This window comes from Hydra viridissima, unplaced genomic scaffold, assembly GCF_058129835.1.
Source record: "Hydra viridissima isolate aposymbiotic clone 2 unplaced genomic scaffold, HvirCarnegie_v1 scaffold_5, whole genome shotgun sequence".
Lineage (NCBI taxonomy): Eukaryota > Metazoa > Cnidaria > Hydrozoa > Anthoathecata > Hydridae > Hydra > Hydra viridissima.
The window spans coordinates 4,151,261-4,169,725 of NW_028324304.1; the positions used below are offsets into that span (position 1 = coordinate 4,151,261).

General features: G+C 32.1%; 1 protein-coding gene across 4 annotated transcripts; it reads left to right on the forward strand.

Moving 5' to 3' along the window:
- The first annotated feature begins 97 nt into the window (after positions 1-97).
- On the forward strand, positions 98-3,173 carry LOC149888083 (uncharacterized). 4 transcript variants are annotated; one of them, XM_090088456.1, is made up of 8 exons: positions 356-485; positions 694-757; positions 1,264-1,427; positions 1,500-1,564; positions 1,882-1,979; positions 2,135-2,229; positions 2,841-2,889; positions 3,066-3,173. In XM_090088456.1, the coding sequence occupies exons 2-7, from the start codon at positions 730-732 to the stop codon at positions 2,868-2,870; spliced, it is 480 nt and encodes a 159-aa protein (XP_089944582.1). In that variant the 5' UTR covers positions 356-485; positions 694-729; the 3' UTR covers positions 2,871-2,889; positions 3,066-3,173. The 4 variants fall into 4 exon arrangements, 1 of the variants encoding a protein (XP_089944582.1); XR_016452813.1 differs by having other exon boundaries at positions 98-757; positions 2,841-2,984; XR_016452814.1 differs by lacking the exons at positions 1,882-1,979; positions 2,841-2,889.
- The last annotated feature ends 15,292 nt before the right edge of the window (positions 3,174-18,465 follow it).

Consider the following 18,465-nt stretch of genomic DNA (forward strand, 5'->3'; position numbering starts at 1 on the left):
ATTAAAAAAAAACAGTGAGAGGAAGGAGTTTTTAGAAGTTTGACTGGTGTGATTTATTTGCCTTTTTTTTTGTCTTGAAATAAAAACATTTTTTTCTAGATACAATTATGCCCTTTACAAAAAGTTCATACCAACAGTGACGTCGCAGATTCAAAAGGAATACAAGAAATTACTAGAATCCTCATTTGTATCTTTAGACAGTATACTTAATGTTGGAATCTTAAGAGGAGATAGTATGAGAATAAAAGGACATTTGAGGAATATTCTAACTATGTTGAGTATTTGTTTTCTGACAATGAATACTCTGATAACCATGAGCTTAATGAGTACGAACATAGCTCAACTTTGAAGAAAAGTTTGTCTGGATGTTTTAGCATTTGACCAGGTTTAAGTATAGTAGAAATAGTTAAACAAATCTCTTTGATAGCCAAACTTTTTACAGGAGGAAAGATCAAGAATTGCCCTTAAGCCATACCCTAAGAAAAGTAAGAGGAAGTTATCAATAATTGTATGTTATAAAGCAGAGTAGTATGTGACTTTTTAGTTTTTTATCTGTCAAAGTAAGGTTCTCTTTTGCTCCTGAATTTTTATTTTCATTTTAGCCTTTTTAACTGATAATTTGCATTTATTAAGTTTTTTTGTAAATATAATATTGCAAAGTAGTTTATTTACAGTCCAGACTGTTTTTATTAGGATTCCAGTCTGCATCTTTTGCCGCTGTCTGATTCTATGCAAGAAGTTACCACTGATATAAAAAGTAAGTTTTTTAAAAATGTTATGCCAACTACTGGGAGTGAATAAAATAACAAATGATATGTTTTTTTGGGGTTTGATTTTATTCATTCCTTTCTTTTGCATTTGTCAGCGCACAGCTGTATGGATATTTGTAAAAAAAATCATTTTTCCAAAAAACAATATTTGCAGAAAAAAAAGGTCCTTGATTTCTGAATTTGAGAATCAGTGCCCAAATACTTTGAATGCTGTCAGAACAGTCTACATTACCCTCTAAATAGAACTTGTATATGAATTATATTTATTTTAACTAATTTGATCTGAAGTTATGGCAGAATATTTTGGATACCCAAACCGGTATACCAGTGTCAAAATCAGCCTGGATATGTCACTGGGAGGTATGTTCCCAAACATTGTTAGGATCAATTAATAAACAACTAATAGGATATTTTTGCTATTTGGTTTCATGAGCTAAATAATAACTTTGAGGTAACTACTGACCTTTATTCACAAATACACAATTATTTATAGAGGTGGAACATCTTATTCTCAAAGAGCTGGCTGAAATAAAACTTATTTTAACCGAGCTTGTTGAAGTAAAGTTTCATGCAACTGGGGTGAAGTTGCTAGAATCAGTTGACCAATTGGTTGCACCTAGTAATAATCAAAAGGACAAATTAGAATATAATAACTTAGTATGATCTAATTATCTTGTTTTTGTCTGGGTTATTTGAAGGTTCAGGATTAACTCTATATGTATATTTTAGCTTGATAGTTTGAAAATAGTTGGTGGCAGAAAGCCAAGAGAGCATGTTTTCATGATCATGAAAAGGTAAATGACAATTTTAATCTAATTTCATTTAATCAGAAATTTAATTAAATAGCAGTAAAAAACAAATAATTTTGACCATTTGACTAACAATTACTTGTAACTTGAAAATAATAAAATTTTTGAGTAGTTTACTGTAGGTATTTAAACTAGTATCTACATGCAAAAGTAATTTTGTTCTGAGTTTAAATTTAATGATTACAAAATTTTACAATTTATAGTTCATTCAAATAGTTTATTTCATGTATTCAAATATGTCATTTCATTTACATATTCAAATATATATATATATATCAGTTTTTTGTAAAAATTATTATCAGGTCAATTTCCAATCAGCTACAATCTAAATTAAATCGAAAAGGTGATGGGGAAAAAATAAGTCTTGAAAACCTTGTAAATATCTGGAGTGTTTTACGAGGTATAGTTTTAATGTCTATATAACTGCTCTTTGAATTAAAAATGTACTCTTTAGCTCATTTTTGTGCCATACTAGTATTTTTGTCTCCATCACCTTTCTTTATCTATACCAAAGTAAATTATGTTGAATATTTTAAAATTTTTTCATTTTGACAGATTCCTGTGAATACAATGTTGAATCAATAAAAGATCTAGAAAAATGTTTTTGCAAAATGCTCCTGCTTGCAATCAGAAAAAAAAAGACTTTACAGGTAAATTGGTGATGCATAATTGTTAAAATCAATAAAATTATATTTTCAAATTAACTAATTATTATTATTATTATTATTATTATTATTATTATTATTATTATTATTATTATTATTATTATTATTATTATTATTATTATTATTATTATTATTATTATTATTATTATTATTATTATTATTATTATTATTATTATTATTATTATTATTATTATTATTATTATTATTATTATTATTATTATTATTATTATTATTATTATTATTATTATTATTATTATTATTATTATTATTATTATTATTATTATGATTATTATTATTATGATTATTATGATTATTATGATTATTATTATTATGATTATTATGATTATTATGATTATTATTATTATTATTATTATTATTATTATTATTATTATTATTATTATTATTATTATTATTATTATTATTATTATTATTATTATTATTATTATTATTATTATTATTATTATTATTATTATTATTATGATTATTATGATTATTATGATTATTATTATTATTATTATTATTATGATTATTATTATTATTATTATTATTATTATTATTATTATTATTATTATTATTATATATTACATCTTCTTCAGATAATTGAAGATGAAGAGGTTAATAAATAGAAAAAAACAGCTTAAAAAGGTTACTTTGTACCAGAAAGACGTGTTGTATCTCATATCTTTGATGTTTTTATGAAATTTGGCAACAAGTCGAGTGAAAGTTTATATATGTTTCATGTAAACAGATTTTTTTAATCATTCTACATGTCTTTTAAGGCATTAGTGCATTTATTTACATGCTATTATATTATATTTTAGATACCGATGCCGAGGAACAGCGAGTTGGCGGACTCAGTAAAGAATTATAGTTTTCTTATTGTAAACATTTGTTTTATAATCTTGGTAAATAAATTTCAACAACTTGAACCTAATTGTTTCTTTACTTGTGTAATTTTTTAAAGACTTTTTAATCTTAACTCAGTCGGCAAAAGATATCTTAACTGCATCTAATATGCATCTGAAAACTAGTCTAAAAGATGTCTGAAATCACGTCGTAAATGAACGCTAAATAGATGTCTATCTTATAGATGTCTTTTAGATGCATTTTATTTGATAAAAGTGCATCTTTTAGATGCATAAAAGATGTGCAATATACGTCTACTTGATTAATTTTTTTATCGAATAAAATGCATCTAAAAGATGTCTATAAGATAGACGTCTATTTAGCGTTCATTCACGACGTGATTTCAGACATCTTTTAGACCAGTTCTCAGATGCATATTAGATGCATTTTAGACATCTTTTTGCCTGCTGGGATGTTGCACATCCATCTCTTATAGGTCCTTGGGTTTACTTAACGCGAAACAATGTTATTATGTGCATGCTACAGAAATAGAAATCGAAAGCGACTTAAACATTAAAAAAATTTATGATTTATCAATAGTGGCAATCCTAACGTTTTCTCAAATAAACTTACAAATAGAAATCTTCTTAAAAAAATGTAAATTGGGATAATTCCTATTATAAGCAAAGTATACATATGTCTTAAAAAAACCTTGAAATATAATTGCACGCGAATGTTAAGAACTGAAAAAGTAGCTGTCAATAAAGGATAAACTGAGAGTTTTAAAGTTAAAATAAAATAAAATCTGATCGTAGAATTTCCAGATTTATTTTTAATACTGAAATTTAGTCTATAACAACATAACAAAACAAGTTTTACTGAGCATTCAATTTTTTTACATTACGTTGATGGCTTACAAGTGATGACAATATTGCACTGCTTTTGGCTGGTTCTTAACAACGCTAGCTCAAGGAGCTAGCGTTGTTTGTAAATTCTTATTCTCTAAATAGTTGCTTAAGCCTGGTCTGGAGATGAAAATGTGGTTGAAAATACTCCTCTCACCTTTTACTAAGAAGAGAATGGAAAGTTTGAGATAAATTTAGCAACTTGGGGTTATGTAAAAGATCTACCAACACATGTTCTCAGACATCTTGATCCACTAGAAAGGTCTAAAGTTACCTAAGCATATGTCAATTTTCAAATGACATATGCTAAACTCTTACATTAAAGCAATTTTTAACACTGCTAGTGTAGCTTATAGCATTAAAATACGATAAATATGATATGTGTATCTTTGAACGTTGCCAAATTATTTATATTTTTATTTTTTAGCAGCTGTAATGGTCTTTTACATCATAAGTTCATTCCTGAAAAAGATATTCAAGTTAGAGTTGTAGGAGATTATGGTGGGGGAAATTTTAAGATGAGCTACCAGATTGTAAATATTTTAAATCTAAATGGTAAAAAATTCTATCATTTTCAACATTTTTTAAGGTAAAGGATTACAGAGTCAACATCAAAGTAGTCATGACATGATTTCAAGAACAAATAGAAAACCTTTCTTGCAATCCTCATATACATATACATATATATATATATATATATATATATATATATATATATATATATATATATATATATATATATATATATATATATATATATATATATATATATATATATATATATATATATATATACACACATATATATACATATATAAATGAAGATCTCAAGAAAGATCCAAAAATATTTCAATAAAGTCATAACAGAACCAATTCTGAAGGTACCTCTAGATCAGGTAAAATTATTTCTCCCATTTAACTCAACTTTAACAAGTGATAACTGATTTGCTTTACAAAGTCACTAAAAGTTAATTTAATTTTTTTAAAATGTAACTCATACACATACATTTATATCTAGGTTTCGTTAATAACTCTGCACATTGCTATTTGGATTTATCTTTAATATTTCAACATGTTTGTAGAAGAAGCCCATTAACTACTACAATATGCGGATTCTGGCTCATTGATACTTTTCCATACTTAAGGAATTCAAGATGGTGTTGTGTTTTTAAAATGTAAAAATGTTATTAGATTTCCATCTCATTGTTAATATCATGCCGGAACCTGCAAAGAAGTATAAAACTGTATCTTTTTCGTAATTTATTCTAGACCAAAGAGTTTATCATAATCCATAAATGTAAAGCACGGTTTTAGTTTGTAGTGTCCAATGGCTAGGGTATGAATTCCGTCTTGTAAGATGTGTCTTTTATCGTCGTTAGCGCTGAGAGCGACTTTGTTGATTTCTTCGGTGTAAATGTTATGTTCATGTGATCGGAAGACGTTCATGGTTGCAAGCTTTTCCATCTTATTCATTAAGCAGTCTTTATAATCTTGATGATTGATGTGTTTATCAACAACTTTCTTTTTAACCCCTTTGCATCTTTTCTCTTCTTTTTCATAGGTTTTGTAAGAGTAGAGTTTGGGTCGAAGTCCAACAAATTCTTTAATTATTTTTCCACCGGCTTCGTCTTTGAACATGCCGATAATCTTATTATTTAACCCTACTTTAAACCCAACGTTTTCAATAGCAGGATGGTCTTTAGAAAAGTTGCTCGTGTCAAATTTAGCTTCAATATCGTTGGCAATGTCTTGATAAAAATCATCCGTTTCGATTTCGTAAAAGAGTGAGTCAGTATCGGTCATGAGTAATTTCGCGCGATCTCCGTATTTAGGTTTCATGTAGTCATAATGATGCTCAAACATGAGAATTTTGCTTATGTCTAGAACACACAGCCCCAAGTAAACAGGCTTGTTGTAAAAGAGTTTTATTCTTTTCATGTGAACCGCAGCAAGGTTTTCATCAAAAATGGTACTTCTATCATAATTAGGTTTTCTTGACAATTTTAGAACTTCTTTTCTTGTGGTGACAAGTTTAATATCAACATGTTTTAGAATATTCTCCATGGTTTTTCCAAAGACAGAGTTGTTCATAAGCTTGAAGAATTCTTTTTCAAATTCGTTTTTAGCTTTTGCTCTTAATGTGGTGTTGAGATCGATGTATTGTTTCATAAAAGGTTCTTCTTCAAAGGTGATACCACGATGAATTTTGGTAACGATCAATCCAAGTCGTTCATATAGTTTTAGGCTTTCATTGTGAATAGTATATTTTTCCTTGTTGTTTAAATTAGGAACGAGCTTGTCTACTTTTCCAATGGTTAGTCTTTCAGGAGCCAAAGGATAGTCGTTGTGTAAATCGTGAAGCTCTTCAGGATAGGTTAAATCGACTTCGAGAATACAAGGCATGGATTTCCAATTTAAAAGTTCATCTTCAGCCATCCATCTGAATCCTCTAACAGGAAGAGGCTTACACATAGCCCATCCATATAAATTATTAGCGTCTAAGTACTGAATGAATTTCGAAGGTTGTGAAGGATCATAATCACTCATGTATTTGTTATTGGCAGTTCCATATCGGTTTGAGATCATGCAAATTCCACCGCGTATCCCTCTTTGAACCATGAGAAGCATATCAATATCAGACAGAAGCTCTAACTGAATTCCAGTTAGTTTCAACATGGCATCCCAAGCCAAACCAGGAGAGGTGTAATACCAAGCAGGGTCAAGCTTGTAATAGTTACGACACACGTCTCTGAAATTTTCAAAGATATCGGCAAGTATCAAGACGTCAGACATGTTGTACAGCTCGTGATAGTTTTTAAACGTTTCACATTCAAATACATTCCAAACGTTTTTTGCATGCGCATAGTCTTCACAGCTTATTTCCTCATCATTCAGTTTGGAATAGAATGCTTCAATAGGAGGTAATTGCGTTTCGGAGAACTTTTCAATCGAGTCCACCCATTCGTAAGGGTAAACGCCTTTTTTTCTTAATAAATCAAACTTTTCTCCAGAGTAATATTGAGCAACGTTTTTGCATTGATCGTTGTTTAGATTTTTAGCTAGATCTTCTAACTTGAAACCCATGAACCTGTAGCTGTCAATAAACCTTAGCTCTTTCCATATTTCCTGAAGTTTACCCTTCTTATTAATAAATTCTCTCACTTTGATTTGTTTAGAGAAGCTGATATATTTTTCTTCATTGTTGGGTATGCAATTGAGCTTTCCACCTAATTTCTTGATGAACAAATGGCTGTCATAGCCAGACAAATTATGTAAAATGATGGGTATGAATTTTGGAAGTTTATAATCCAAGTTGCATTTGTTATGAGCAGCTCCTCGATACTTTCCAGTCAAATGACAGTGGTCTAAGACTTTATCACCGTTAAGGTCTTTTTCGCAAATATGACATAGAGTTGCAACCTTAAAATTCTTTTCATCCTCATCAGTCATGACTTTCTTTTTTATTAAATCAATCTTGTCGAAAATCTTTATAAGATCTGATTCAAGCATGGTTATAAATTTTTGAGCTACGTCATCGTCATCGCTTTCAGCTGTGTACATGACTGGTTTTCCTTTGTAAAGGCTATCGTCGAAGCATTTGATGTAATAGCAGAAGGAGCTTGGAACGTGCTTTTGGTATTTTTTAGTATGAGACTCACCATGTTGCTTAACGTCATCGAAGGGTTGGATAAAACTTTCAAAGTCAGCATATACAACGTATGGAACTTTCATACCTCTTTGATAGTTTTTAAACTGAACGGTCGTCCCTTCTTTAGGAAGTTCAATTCTTACTGAGGTGTTATCATAACAATAAGGTTGATGCTGTTGAAGCTTTTCTTCCTGGTCATAGCCTTGCAGACAATTTCGGCAATAATGTTGTTTTCTTTTTGTTTTTGATGTTTGTGTAGACAATAATCGACTCAAACTTTTAATGAGACAGTAATGGTCAGTGTCTTCGTTTGAAATAAACAACAAATCAACACAGTGTTTTCGATCAACAAATTCAGATATTCGCAAAGGGTAAGGTTTTTTATTTTCATACCCAAAGACGTTAATGCTAATAGTTGGATTATTCTTTTCAAACTTTTTGATTTTATTAAGCTTGACAGGAAACTCCATTCCATCCCAATTCAACTCTTCTGATTTTAAAACCAAGTCTTCATCGATTTTTTCGTTGTTTTTATTTTTTAGATTCAACGCTCGAGCGACTGACCATTTAAAGCATTGATCGTCCTCGTTTTCCATGTTGATGATCGCCTTTTTGTCTTTCAGCTCTTTAGACAGTTCAATATAGGAGGAACCGCTAAGAGGTTCATAATCAGTAAAGTTGATATCCATTCTTAAAATCTTAGATATAGTGCAATTAGATCCTAAAGCATTGTATTTAACACTACTTTCCAAGACTTTCTCTTCCATTTCGCTCATTAACTCTCTTACATTTGTAGCTGCTAGAATAATCTCTGATCTTGATGAAAAGCTTGCTTCCCGAGTCACTTCTTCACCAGTCATCATGCTTACAGATTTCATTTTACACGTTAAAATAATTCTTACTCTGGTGTTTCTTTCCCCTTCCATGGTTTGAATGCTAGACTCTCTTACCAAATTAAAAAAGGATGCAATGTCTTGGTATCGAGAAGAAGGTCTATAAGAAAATTGTCTCACAGAACTCTCCGCAGAATGTTCAGTCATTTTAAACTTTACTATAATTGGCTTTGGCACAGGCTGTACTATAATTGGCACGGGTTGTTTATACTCTGTTCTTAATACAAGTGATTTGATAGACTTTATTTTTTTATCGATTTGTTCTACTGATTTGCTTACCTGATTCTTGACTACTTCAGGAACGTAGGGTTCTACCCATTCTTTAATATCATTAAACTTAGTTTTAACATAGGATGCCACACTTTTTGTAGCTGCCGTCAGACTTGAAAATAAAGGTCTTGGTGCTGGAACCGGTCTAGGTGTAATAACGTTTGTTGAATCTATAACCGGTGTGTTAAGAATAGAGGGTTCATCTCCAGTCACCCGATTTTGCAAGAGAGTAGAAGGTTCGAATGAAATCAAGTCGTCAGACCTTGGTCTTGGAACAGGCACAGGTCTAGGTGCTGGAACCGGTCTTGGGACAGGCACAGGTCTTTCAGAACCAACAGCAAGCCTTACTTTTGTCGGTTTTATTGAAACTTTTACCGGCTTTACAGAAACTTTTACAGTTGGTCGAACAAACCTCACCACGGTAGGTCTTACATTAACAGACAACGGTCTTGCCTCAGTCGTTCGTCTACGAAAAGAAGCAGGAGCAGAGACAACTCTAGGAGGCTGCAAAGCCATTATAAGTTCTCCCTTTCTCATTTTAGAGTACCCTTTTATTTTTTGCCCTTTAGCAATTTCTTTTAATTCTTTCACAGTTTTACTTTCCATTTTTATTACGGAAAGATTTTTCTTTATGTCACTTTCAATTTTTCGCTCTTTGGCGGTAGTTTTTGCTTTTTGCTCTTTAGCATCAGTTTTATCACCCATTTTATTAAGGGAAATAAAATTTTTTTCGATGCATTCAAGTTTCCGCTCTTTAGCAATTAATTCTGGTTTTGAAGAATAGATACTCATTTTTATTATACTAAGATTTTCTTTAAGTCAATTCAATTTTTTTAAATCTTGGCACACTTTCAGCATATTTTCTTCTTCGAAAAGTTTTTACCGTTTTTTAATTCTTTTCGCGGGAGAATTAAAAATTTATGAAACAAGATAATTGGCAAAAATTTCGCTTATTGAGTCGTATACATGTGCTTGACCCATTTCATCAAATCTAATCGTATACTTTCTTCCCCACTCGTCATGTGCAGTAAATTCGTATCCAGTCGCATGAATTTCTTTTTCTTCATCAAACAGATGCGCACGACCTATGGTATCAAATTCAATCACATACTTCCTCTCCATCTTTTTATTTATGCCAAGAATTTTATTTAAGTCAATTTTTTAACATGTTAAAAGTTAAAAAATCAATTTTGCTGCTTTTTACGTTTTTCAAGCTTTTCAGAATTTAAAAATTCAATCTTGATTCCATTATCCACCTTTCCATCTCGACGCTCTAAATATCTCCATCCACGTCCAGTCCCTGCCATCGCTTTGTAAAGAGACTTGTATTCAGTCACCTCACCCGTTTCAATGTTGGTTATTCTCACAGTGATGGGTTTTTTCTTAACTAAACTAAGCCATTCCCATTTTGGATCAACAGGTTTTTTTTCTTTTGGAGGAGGCTTTACTTTTTTTTCTTTTGCTCTTTCTAAAATCTCATCTTTACTGATCAAATTATTTTCAACCGCAAGCATCATCAACGTTATTAAATCATCTGCTGTTTTACTAACGCCGTTTTCATTCAACAAATTTTTCAAATACGATGTTGTATATCTCATTTTTATTATACCAAGATTTTTTTTTAAGTCAATTCAATTTTTCCTGAAAAGACATCTTAATAAACTTAATAAACAGCAGTCATGTTGGTTCCATCTGAAACAAATTTAAGCAGTTTGTCAGAAATAACCACTGCAAAAATAACTGTATTTGCAATAGTTGAAGTTCGAAATTTAAGGTTTACCACTAATTCAGCTGTTTCCGACGCCACTCTTTCTTTTTGCTTGCTGATATCCACAAAGAACAACGGATATAGTTTTATATATTCAAGCAAGGTTAACCCTGATTGACAAACAAGATCATTTGTGCCGTAATATTTTTCATCAAAAGAGAACGCATCTGAATAAGCCATGACCACTCTCTTTTCTCCAAAATTCAAGTCGTAATTGTAATTTGGATACTTTATTCCATTAACAGTCACGTAAAAATTGCTAACATCACAATGGTCGAATAGTGATGGATTAACTGTTTGACTGGAATTTCTGTTTGTCTGAAGTCCGAACAAGATAAATCTTGGAATGCTTTTGTCAGTGACTCTTCCAAGCGACCAGGTAAATTCTGTTTGACCGGCTGGAATAAGCTGTCTTTCACATTTGTTTGATTTATAAGCTACTTGAATGGGAATTTTTTGAGCTATTAAATTCATGAAATCAGTCTTTTTCGAAATATCTAATTCAACGCGAGGCATATAAAGTCTGAATTTTTTAAGGTTGATCATTCCTGCACTAACGCTCTCCGCTCTGTAAATCGCATCATCGCATTCTTTCTTTGTAAAGGTGATGGTATGTCTGAACCCATAAACAACTTTGTCATAGGTTTCGCAAAATCCAAAAATGTGCTTCAACGGAATTTTAAACGAAAAAGCTCCAACGGATGTAGTGTCTGCAAACAAGTGGTCTCGTCTAACATTGAATCCTGAATTTCCAACAAGATTTGACGTATCCATATACCACATTTGCTTTAATCCATCAGCAAACTGAAATCCATAAGGATATTTCATCAATCCAAGTATGGTGGTGGCTGGACCTGGATACATCACTCTTTCCACTTGCTCTCCCGACAAGTCATAAGTCACATCATTAAACAAATACATCAAAGCGTTGTTCACCAGTGCAATGTTGTCTTTAGCATCGTAAAAGGTTCCATCGCTCTTTTTCAACACTCCTTCAATAAGAATGTAAGCCTCTGATGGTACTGTTTGAATCGATTGACAGTCTATCTCAAAAGTAATCGTGCCTGAAGAATTTAAATCGAGATTGGTTGGAAGATACTCAAAAAAATCAACTTTTTCAATACCAATATCATACTCTGGGTTCTCAGTAACTCTTAATCGCTCAGTACTTATCATTTTTTATATAATAAAAAAAATTATTTAATTCATTTAAATGTCTCTTATCGCAAGCCATCGCAAGTTTATAACAAGCCATCGCAACAAAATGCTATCTTCATACTATTTTCATGCCCTGTCCCATTTTCACCAGGTCTTGAATTCGAATCGCGTTCTTTTTAGACATTTTATTACTTTGAATAGATGAACCAGTCTTTAATTTCTCAATGGTCTTTTTACCTTTATCAACAGCCACGTCTTTAGCAGCGGAGATGGCTGAAAGGGCTAACTCTGTCCCAGCAGATTTTGCAGCTGTAATCGCTTCTTGTCCAATTTTACTTGTAGCAGCATTTTTAAGCAAATTCACTGTTGCTTTTGATACACTTGACGCAGCTGCTCTTTTTATGAAATTTTTAATCATGTCCACAATACCACCTCCACCAACAACGTTCTTTTTCACATATCTTCTTTTGTTCACAATGAGCATTTTTTAAATAAAAACAATTTTTTAAATAATTTTATCAATAGTCCTCATTAACGATTTATATTCCTCTTTATTAATCTCTCCTTGTCTCAACAGCTCATCGCAAATAGCAACAGCCACATTTCTTGACTCTTTATTCCCAGCATGCCAAGCAGCAATACTCAATTCAAGCTTTTCCACCAACGCATTAGGATCGCTCGGAAGAATAATGACACCGCGACCTTTTTTACCTTTTTCAATACGCATCATTTTTTCCCAAATAGGAGCAATAAGTTGCTGATACTTTGGTCTTCTTGATGATTTCGGTTTATGCGGTTGCGAATCAGATCTTATAGCATCACTGTCCATTAAAATTTTTTCATAATTTTGCAAATCTTCATCGGTATAGCTCTTTGGTATTGTTAATTCACTCATCAGCTCCCAAAGACCTTTTGTTCCTTCATACTTTTCTCCTCCGACAACGATATCATTTCCATCTATTTCAACCTCCATTTTTCCAATGTACATTTTATCTCCAACTTTGTTCACTTCGAAAGGTCTTTTCTTTTTTTGATCGACTGACAGGCTTTTGATCATCTTTTCATTGCTCTCGATGATCGGCTTGAACAGCTTGCTCAAATCAGCTTGAAAATTAACATCTGAAATGTTGTCGTTGATGCTGTTCTGATAAATTCTCTTTCTTCTGTCATTAATTTGTTTCACAATTTCATCCCTTTTATTCAGGTCTTGTATTTTAAAGAAAAACATCTTTTTAAAATACGTGGAAAAAAACATAAATTGGTTTTTACGACTACGTTGATCCTTTTTTAAACAAATTGTTAAACGTTTGAATCGCGTCTTCTCGTCCTTTTTGGATCAAGTTTTCTTTAGTAACTTCATCTATTCCCTTTTTGGTTTTGGTTCGTATTTCATCCATCAAGGATTTAAATTTTTGAAGCTCACCAAGAATCAATTGAAACTCTGAATCGCTTATTTTCCCGTCCATCAACGCTTTGGAAATGTGCTCGCTAATCGTATTCAATTTCGACTCAGCCAGCACTTTGATCTTTTCATGCTTTTCCGCTTTTAATACCATCTTTTTGTTGACTTGACCTCCAACAATCGATAAAAATCCCATTCCAATAGCTACACCTTCACACGCAATCGCTACTGGACTGGCAATAATCGTAGACAAAAGCCCTATTCCAGTCGCACCCAAAGCAATGCATAAGGTTTGCATTGTATTATCCACATTTGAAATGATTCTAAACACGCAATGGTACTTTTTGCTTAGATGAACTCGCTTTGCTTTTTCACTCTCTATCTCTTTCTGAATCTCGCTTATTTTCTGAAGCCTGTAAACATGCCCTCCATCATCTGTAGGAGCTGTTGGAAGAACTGGATAAAGTTTTTCATTCAATATTTCCATTTTTTATTAATAAAAATTATTTTAAATCAATGTAATTAATTTTACAAAGTTTTTCTCCTTTTTTAACAACCACGTCCTGTTTGCTGTTACTATTCACATCCATAATAACATCATCTACAGACTCTGAAATAATAACTTCGTTTTTTCTATAATTCAATTGATCAGTAATTTTATTCATTAATGTTATCACTGCAATACCTTTCTCCAAATTCAACCCAATGGATAAAGCTATCATTGTATGTGAGAGAGCAGCAAATTTAATGTCTTTCTGGGCAAAAATCTCATATTGTTCGTTAACGTTGAAATAAGGTGGATGATCTAACGTTTTCGTAGACACAATAATGTTGTTTGGTCTTCTTTCCTCCAACTCTCTAACTCTCTCTTCCAAAATTTTTAATTGCAAATCCAAACTGTGGACTTCTGCTGAGGTAACATTTCTAAAAAACTTGTGAGGAGCATGCATTTTACATATTGAAAATAAATTTTTAGATCATTTTTGCAAACTTAACAATTCTTTATTGTTCACCCAAGAGTTGAACGTATCAGGATATCCTAACCATTTGACTAAGGATTTAACATTATCATCATTTGAATTATTTTACTAATTATACCACAGTGTCTATGCAAGTTATTCATGTATGTTTCCAATTTCATATTTCTACTATCCCATCGAAATTTCTGTTCCACTTCTAAAAAATCATCAACCAATTCACTTTCAAAATAAAACATCTTTTCAAGGATATCATTCATATTATCTAAATTCACTGCTTCATGAATACTACAACGCAATTCATTCAACATCAATTGGTACTTAGACATGAACCTATTCAAGTCAATATGTTTCATGCTTTCATACATATCAGCTTCAAGCACATTTATTTTTATAATCATCTTATTCATTATCGCATTCATTTCTTTTCTATATGCAAGATTTTATTTAACTCAAAATCAAAAATTTTTTTTTCTTGCCATACAAAACGACGCGTCTATTTTTGCAAACTTAACAATTCATTATTATCTACCCATGAGTTGAACGAGTCTGGATATCCCAACCATTTGACTAACGACTTGCTCTTGGTTTTGCGAATGATTTTTTCAATTCTGAATATGTCTTGATGTGTCTTTTGCATCTCCTGCTCGTAAAAGGTGCCTTGAATTTCTTCACCGTTAGCGTCAGAGATTTTATACGTGGGCGGATTCGTATACTGAACTTTTGACACTGTAAAAACCTCCTCAGTCCATCTCGGCGTATACCCCTTTTCAAAATGAGACTTCTTTTTTACGATTCGCACTTGATCGCCCATGGAAAATTTCGGTTTTGCTGGTAATGTTTGATCCTTTCCATACAGACTCCACCAGACCTTATATTTATTCTTTTCATCGCTAGCTTCCACTGGTGTCATTTTGATGGAAGAATGCTTTGTGTTGTTGTAATTTTTCACCATCTCATCCAATACGTCAATGTATTTATTGGTATTGTTGGCTGAAAAATATTTAAACATTCTCTCTTTCATCGTTCTGTTCCATCGCTCGACAACAGAACTTTTTTCCTCGTTTTCAGTGGAATCCAGTTGCACACCCAACGCTCTCACGTGCTTGTTGTAAAACTCTTTTCCTTTGTCTACCCACAATTTAATGCATTTTCTTTCTGTGAAAATCTTTTTTAACGCTTCAGCTACTTCAAGACCTGTTTTGCTTTTTAACGGAACAATCCATCCATACTTTGAAAACACATCAATAACCATGAGCAAATATTTTACGCCCTTGCTGAATTTTGAAAACGATTGCATATCCACCAAATCTGCGGCCCATATTTCATCAATGTCGTTTACAATCACCCTTCTTCTTTTAAAATGATGAATCACCGGTTTATGAAGCTCCTCTGCAAGCTGATCCGTCCATTTCAAATCACTCACACCCAATCCAAATTTAGCTTTAGCTTTGATGATGGGTTCGATGATTTTTCGCTCGCTTATTTCTCTCTGAGTAGGATTTTGTATAGAATCCATTTCTTCAAGCATCATTCGATCTGCTAAATTTCTGTTTTGCTTGTCGTTAAAATACTTGTAAGCTAAATCGTGGTGATATGCTGCATTGTCTACTCTGTCTACCGGTTTGCTCCACTCTTGATACATGTCCGTGGAAGTGAGTCTTTTATCTAAATTGGTACCAGGTCCTGCAAAGTTCATACCTGGAACGTGCATTTCTCCTGGAAACTTTGCCCATGGAAGCTTTATTTTTTTTGAAAAATTGTTGATCGATTCCACCAAGTCTCCTCCTTTTGTAGCCGAAACAAACTTGCATTTTGTTATCCCACAAGAGTTGCAAGTCCCTTTCAACATAGTTCTGTTGTTTTTTGTGATCTCGTTTTTCAAGTGAATGGTTTCAGTCTCTCTTTTGCATTTAACGCAGTACATTTTAACATATATAAAAACTTTTTTAATATAAAAAATATGGAAGTGATGAAATTGTCGTGTAAAATTGGGAAAACCAAAAGAAACAACAGCAAGCTTTTACCGAGAAGCATTCGAGGAATCATCGTTGGAAAGTCTGGATACGGAAAAACAACGTTGCTGCTCAATTTACTGCTCAGACCTGGATGGCTAGATTACAACCGATTGCAAGTGTTTGGAAAATCCCTTTTCCAACCCGAATACAAAATACTCAAAAGATCATTCGAAAATAAACTTCCTAAAAAGGATATTGTTGATTTGTTAACGGATGATGTACAAGACGAAATGGAAAAATTGAATTTAATCCATGAAGATGTTATTAACGATCTTTCAAAAAAATATTCTGACAATTATGATATGGAATGTCAATTTTTCGAAACAGCAGACGATGTGCCAGAACCAGAAGATCTTGATTCATCTAAAAACAATTTAATGATCTTTGATGATTTGCAATTGACCAATCAAAACAAGTGTGAAAAATATTATATCCGAGGAAGACATTCTAACGTTGACTGCTTTTATCTCGCTCAAAACTATTTCGAGATTCCAAGACATACCATCAGAGAAAATGCTAACTTTATTTGTCTCTTTAAACAAGACCAAAAAAGCGTTAATCACATTTATCAAGATCACGTTTCCTGTGATATGAAAATAGAAGAATTTAAAAAGTTTTGCAATCATTGCTGGAATGAACCTCACGGATTTGCCGTCATTGATTTATCCTCGAAAAAGGATTGCGGAAAATATCGAAGCGGGTTTGATGATTTTTTATTTTTCTAAAACAATTTAAAAGATAATTATTATTTAAAAAATGACAGGTATAATCATCGATGTAGATGGAAAATCAAGTGTTATCACCACTGAATTTTTAGATAAAATCGTTTTTGACGAAGGAAAAAATTATGAAATGGTTTTTCTCGGTCTTGAAACTTACAACAGCATTCCAAATGTAAGCAGTAAAAACAATTATTTCAAATACAGCATGAACAATGGAGCTCATTGGGAGAACATTATCATTCCATCAGGAAGCTATGACATTAAAGACATCAATGAGTATTTGCAAAAGTCTATTTTAAACACAATAAAAACAGCTCAACGTGGAAGTTATATTATTGCAAATAAAATTAATTACTCTCCAAACAACCTTCAAATTGGAATCAATCTTAATACTTTAAAATCAACCATTAAACTTGGTTTGAATTATTTGATTGACTTTAACGTGGAGAACAGCATCTCTTCAGTTTTAGGGTTTACTAAAAGAAAATTAAATTCCAATTCCGAATACGAGTCGGATAATATCGTTAGAATTTCAAGCATTAACACCATCAGAATCGTTAACAACGTTATCGGATCATCCTATATTAATGGAACCCAATTAAATTGCATTTACTCCTTTTATCCAAATGTTAGTCCAGGCTATAAAATCATCGAGAGACCAATGCATTTGATTTATCTTCCTGTTAAACTGTTTGAAATTTCAACAATGGTTACTCGTATCATTGATCAGAATGGAGATTTGGTTGATTTTCGTGGAGAGGATATTACAATACGATATCATATTCGAGAAGTGAAATAAATAATTTTTAATACATAAAAAATGAGCAATTATCAAAACATCAAAATTAACATCTCACAGAGTCAATCTGATAAAATTAAAAAAGCTATGCATGATAAAACCGATACTAGCATTAAGCTTTCTCATCAAGACTTGAACGGTAAACATGTTCTCGCTATCACTAATGCGCAATTGAACAAAATTAGAAAAGCGTATGAAGCTGGTAAAGGAGTCACTCTTAAATTGAGCAAAAGACAAATTGCATACAACTCAACCATTGAAGGCGGATTCATCGGAGCTCTTTTACCGTTATTAGGTATGATAGGTAGCACTCTTGCCACAAAAGTAGTCCCTGCTCTAGCCACCGGATTGTTAGCAGGTGTAGGCTCTTCTGCTGGCTCTGCTATGGTTGATAAAATTGCTGGGCGAGGTCTTTTTTACATGAGCAAAAATGGAAAAGGAATGAAGATAAAAACTTTAGGTGGAGAAGGATTGTTTATCACCCCATGGACTAAAAATGTTCACGGTGATGGACTCTTTGTTAAAAATGGAAAAAGCTATCAATCTATTGGATCTGGATTATTGCTCGGACCTAACTCACCCTTTAATAGTATACCCTTTTTAGGCGCTATTCTATGAAAATCGCTTGTTAAAAAAATTCGGATAAACTTTTTAAGAAATTAAAAAAATGATCGACTTTCAATGGATTGACGTAGAAGGAATTGTTTTACCCAATGAGGCTTTAACTAACTTTCAATTGATAAAGGCTACTAAACAGTTAAAATTGAAAAACTTTAGAGGTGTTTTTGTGAGGGATGAGTTACCAAAAAAGACA